Source organism: Cariama cristata, unplaced genomic scaffold (genome assembly GCF_000690535.1).
Source record: "Cariama cristata isolate BGI_N322 unplaced genomic scaffold, ASM69053v1 scaffold3416, whole genome shotgun sequence".
Classification (NCBI taxonomy): Eukaryota; Metazoa; Chordata; class Aves; order Cariamiformes; family Cariamidae; genus Cariama; species Cariama cristata.
Genome location: NW_009620235.1, coordinates 88,160 through 93,860, shown reverse-complemented (window position 1 = coordinate 93,860; position 5,701 = coordinate 88,160). Strand labels below are relative to the sequence as shown.

General features: G+C 37.7%; 1 protein-coding gene across 1 annotated transcript in view; it reads left to right on the top strand.

Moving 5' to 3' along the window:
- Positions 1-273: 273 nt before the first annotated feature.
- The window catches only part of GRIP1 (glutamate receptor interacting protein 1), a gene marked incomplete at its 5' end in the record, with an annotated part of 73,977 nt that continues 68,549 nt past the window's right edge, over positions 274-5,701 (top strand). Inside the window, 3 exons of the mRNA XM_009701541.1 lie at positions 274-357; positions 1,214-1,289; positions 2,641-2,786. Coding sequence (XP_009699843.1) covers positions 274-357; positions 1,214-1,289; positions 2,641-2,786 — 306 coding nt within the window. The remainder of the gene's footprint in view (positions 358-1,213; positions 1,290-2,640; positions 2,787-5,701) is intronic.

Genomic DNA, 5,701 nt, shown 5'->3' with positions numbered 1-5,701 from the left:
CAAATTCCTCATCTGTTACATGCATCTATGGCTCTTTTTCCAAACCATTGGCAATCTGCAAAATATCTGGCCCAAAATTCTATCAAAAAGAGGATGAGTCGTATTTAATTACAGGTCTTTAATCTGACTGTTCTGTACTGGAATCTTTCCAGTTATATGACCAGAAACACAATAGCTAGCTTAAATTGGAAAAGGTGCAAATCTGTGTGTATAATTAGAAAAATAATTAAGATTTGGAATCTCTTTCTTTTATATTTTTTTTGTTTGTTTTAGCTGTACAAGGATCAGGTCTCATCTTTAGAACTGTGGAAGTTACTTTACATAAAGAGGGGAACACTTTTGGATTTGTAATAAGAGGTGAGTTATCATTAAACTTGAACTGTCTGTATTTTTTAAATCAGCAAAAAAGCGGTAAGTTTTTATGGCACTAAGAAATCATTTCAAGATTTATGGCTTACAGTTTGTAAAAATCTCGGTGACTTATGTATTCCTTTTTTCATACATTCGTGCACTGCTTTTATGAACTGCTCTGATTTTTGTTTGTGGAAGAACAGTAATTAGTCAACTATGCCAAGAACATGACAAACTTTGTTTCTTATAAGACCAGATTCTGCTACCACTGAAATAAGCAGGAAGACTGTAGTTCTTAAAAAAGATTCATATACATACATTGTATAAATTAGGTATGAGATCTGATTAAGTGTGCTGATAGTCTGAATTGTACGACAAAAGTATTGTCACTATCTTAGAGAACAGAAGAAAACATGCAGCTGTTAAATAATATACCCCAATGATGAATTACTAGCTTCTTCAGGGAAAACTTTTTTTTTTGAATTAATATATAAAATCCTTAGTGGCCACTCGTTATTCTGAATATACATGAAGTATGGATGGTTTTTTCTCTGTGCAGCAAACATTGCAGAACAGTAAGTTTTCACACTGAGATCAGATTTGCAGAGTAGCATTTCTAAAGAAGAATATACATTTATTAAGAATCACTCTGTACAAATAACTTCTAATGAATCATACAGTAGGTCAATTTTATTTAAGATAAAAGTCAGTGGAGATTCATATTAATGGCTTGGCCATTTTTTGATCTTTTTAGCCCATCTGTAAGTGTGCATACTGCAAGATTTAAGCTTCCCTTTTGGAAATGAGCGTTCATAAAAGGCATAAAACGAAGGTGTGCTTTCTCTCACTTTTCCCTTTCCAGGTGGAGCACACGATGACAGAAATAAATCTCGTCCTGTTGTAATAACATGTGTTAGACCTGGAGGGCCTGCTGACAGGTACAATTCATCTTTCTCTGAATTGCATGTGAAAGAGAAATGGAGAAAGGTGAATTATTTGACGCAGAAGTTAGGATTTGGAGTGAAATAGGTAAAGTCAAACCTGTTCATTTGAAATTCATGTTTTATACGTTTAATTGTAATAATAATAACAGTAATAGGCAGCCACAGAGGCTCAGCACATCACGGTGTGTATGAACTTTAATTTAGTGTGTTGCATGTTTCAAGACTTTCCCATTAAACACTTTCAAACATCGACCTAAAATAATTAGAAGAAATGCCTGAAATAGGTCAGAGCACATTTTTTTGCAGCCTTCAGACAGCTAGTTAGCTCTTTAATTATGCTTTTTATAGTCTAACACCACAATCTTTTTCACTTCAGAAAAATACCGTCATGTGTTTGAGTGTTGTATTCTTTTAATACATTTGTACATATCTGCACGCAAGTTCACACATAACTTCACCTGGACAGCTTCTGAGTACATGTATTGGCCCAATGAACACATTTGTATGTAATACCATCTTCTATTTATACATAAAGAAAGAATAATCACTTTATATGTATGAATTATATTTTCAAAATGGCACTTGTGTCCTTAAACCATTAAAGAAACTTAAAGGGCAATTTCTTTAAAGCAGGCTGACTTTCTGTAGCCTATGTTGACATTTTTGACCTTGGAAACATTAACTGAGAAGCAAATGTTTCAAGAGAGCATTTGTCTTTTGTCCCTCCCTTTCTTCCCACCCTGATTTCCCCTTGCTTCCTTGTTTTTCTCCCCAATTCTTGAGCTGACAATGTTAGTGCTTCATTTTCTACTATAATTCTGAATACATTATGAGATAGGCCTGGGAGACAGTGTACATTTATAGACAAATTATTTTTAGGTAGGAAGAAAAGAAAAATGGAATTATCCAAGTAAGGGATATTTTTGAAGAAAATCAGTAAATGGACATTCGTATTCGGCAAACTGTTTCTGCACCCATGTGTTCGCACCTCATGTATTTTTAAGAAAATATCGGGGGAGGAGGTGTTTATGTATGTATGAAAGAGGAGTTGTGTGGACAAGGCAGAAGGAAAGCATATGTTGAAGCAGAAGCTATACTTAGTTGCAATTTAACATGATTTGATTATTTAGTTATGTGTTTTCCAGTCGCTGACTTTCCAATTAAAGCAATTTCCTTTCCGCTGCACCCTCTGAGCATTCTCACTGTCAAAGTAAATGTCAAGTGTTGAGGCAAGAGGGATGGATGTCAGAGAGAGTGCGAGAGAATCGCTTTGCATTAAAATGGTATTATCTCCACATCAATTTATCTTGTATTAATAAAGATCATTCCTTTAATCTCCCCTCAGAGAGGGCACAATCAAACCCGGGGACAGGCTGCTGAGTGTTGATGGGATCCGACTGCTGGGAACAACACACGCTGAAGCCATGAGTATTCTCAAACAATGCGGACAGGAGGCGACTCTGCTGGTTGAATACGATGTCTCGGTGATGGGTAGGTTGAGAAGTGGGGCTTTAGTTCTGGGAACCATCTGTGATGTTTTGCTGCCTGTTCTTGATGAGCTATTTTAGAAGTGATCGTGACCTGTTATGCTCCTAGTAGCACTGCTATTCCCTTCTGCACCGTATCATTAATCTTGGGTTCATAAGGAGGTGAGCAGTATTTTACTGTAATTTAGCATTCTGACATTTCATGGTTTGTAGAGTGAAACCATAGTGTGGATTCTAGCAAAGTAACTTTTCCAGTGACTAGTTTATAATAAAGGTTAATGAAGTGTAAGCATTTCTATGTCACATGAAAGAGGGGGTTACTTGCTCTAACAGGAATTCTTTTGCCTTTTGCCAGCGCTGCTAGATGGCCAAGACATTATTAAAAAGTCACAAAACTGCCACATAGAAAAGAATGGGGAAGAGAAAATCTGTTAAATGCAGAGGTGGCAAATCATGGCTTGAAAAATGAGCTTACACTTTATACAAACTTTGATTGAACTCACTAAAGATATGGGAGGTTTTTTGGAAAGTCAAGGAGAGCAGATGATTTTTCACAAAATATTTGGGACTGAGTTATTTCCATTTGTTTTGGAAGTTGTCATATCCCCTCCAATTTTGCAAGATACAGAAAATTCATGGCAGCAAGGAACAGAAATACTCACCAGTCAGACTAAAATATTTCTTCACTGTTTGGGGTTCTTTCTCTTCTTTTCCTTCTCAGTTCCACAGTCAGATTTCTAGCCTAGCAGTAAAGCAGCCTCCCAGGAATTCCTGAAATAGCATTGTCAAATTTCAAAGCCTTGGAAAAGATTAATACTTAGAAGAATAATGTCAGGTATTTGTTTATTCTGGAGCAACCCTCTCTGTTTTTCTCTGAGACACAGATTTTTTTATTATTACTATAATATATATCTGTGTTACCTTAACTGTCAAGAATGGAGTGACAGGTTTGCGTGCTGTCTGGCAGGCCTGCTGGACAGTTGTGCAAGGTTCACGTTCAGAAAGATGGAGACAGCTCAATGTCTGGGCAGGAACCTCCCATGTGGAAATGGAAATGCAGGTGATCTTGTAACCTGAAGAGAACTAGAATGTAGATTTTTTTCATTTATTTCTTCTGCTTCTTTGGAAGATGACCAGACCCTGTTTATTGTCACAGTTAAAACCAGATACTTTATACGCCACTTTCTCTAAGAGCGAGATCTCATTGAAAAAAGAACCCCTGGCTTTAGACAGATGAAGTTCCCAGCAAGGTTTTCATTTCAGAGAAAACACCAATCCCCATTCTCCTGTATACCCCAGGGAGGGAATCAGCCTCAGTTTCACTGAGGATCTTTTAGAAATCTTTGCAGGTTTATATGAGGACAAGACCACATGATGAGAAGCTCTAAATTGTGCTGTAAATTGCAGGTTGTTCAAGGCAGGAAAGTTCTTGTAAGTGTTATCTGGATTCAGCTCAGTACAGGAGGATACAGAACTTAACTGGAAATTGCAGGCTTATAACTGTACAGGCAGTACCTACCCATCGGTCTCCTCACATCATTCTCTCTCTGAATAAACTCTGCTATCTCCCTTTTGTTCTCAGTAACAAATCTGGATTTATTGTTCCTGCCTTCCTGGCAATGAATGTGTTATCCTGTGGAAACTGAAGGAGGTAGAAGAACCTGAAGGCTTGTGGAGTCAGAAAGAAGGAAGGAAAAGGGAATCAAACACTGGGAAATGTATGGGATGGTGGTCCTGCAGTGTCTGCAAGAAGAAATAAGGAGGGATCCAGTAGGCTGTCTTTTTAATGCATTATGATTTTGTTAGATTTTATCTAGCCCCCAGTAGGTTTTGATTTTTTCCAATTTGCATGCCCTGCAGAGTTTTCTGGCAGTGGTGTGAAAAATTTCATTGGGAAGCTTTCTTTGCTTTTTGCGGTTATGTTACGACCATGTTGCAAAGGCTGAAAATCAGTCATCCTCATCCATTTATTCCTGGCCCGGGAAAACAGTGCTGATTTGAATCTTCACTTACTTCTGCTCAAGAGCAGTGAAGTCAAAGTTGGGAGTAACATGAAAGAGAGGATATGAACCATGAAGAGAAATTTAAGAATTACAGAAATGTTACTCTGTTCCCTGACTCTGTTACCCACAAGACAGCTGCTTGTAATGCCACCTCGGGGTTGATGTGAATATGAAAACGGGCTAAAACAAGAGGACGAGCATTGGGTAAGGTGGTTTATCAACCACCTGGTGCTTGAAACTAGTTCAGTAGGTCAGCCTGCTGAGAGAGGGCGAAAATCCAAAAGTTATGTAAAAGTCTGATGCGTTCTATAAGGTCCTCCCAGTATAAACTTTCAGTAGAATATCTTATTCCTAGGGAAATAATTGTAGCATTACTTGCTTTAATATCTTCTCTTCTGTTAACAGATGGTTATATCCTGTAAAGTAGCATTCCATGTGGCCAGAACTGGAAAGAGCCATAAAATATATTATGATAGCATGAAATTGGAACTTGATTTGAAAAGGTTACACTAGATGAAGAAAATAATCCTGAACTATTTTTCAGCTACAGTCCTCTAGTGTGTAACTGACTTTTTATACTCCTGTAAGCATAAGCTGTTTCAGAGGTGCTGTATTTCTTGAAGTTGAGTTCCTTTGCCTGAAGTCTTCAAGAGGTCACCTGGGAAGCTTCTACACTTTATTGCTTCTGGAACCTAGACAAACTAGAGTAAAAAAAGCATCAAGGGGTTCTCTGCAGGGTAATTAAGTGTGTATACAATGTCAGAGATGCGGCTAGCTCCATTGAACTCTCTGGGGTTACGCTTGTGCTCACTTAAATACATCCTAAAGTATCCTGCTCAGCTGGGTCCTAGGAAATAAGCTTGTCAATTCAGCTTCTTGGAAGAGATGTTGTTAGCTTGTTGAGTCGCCTTTTTTT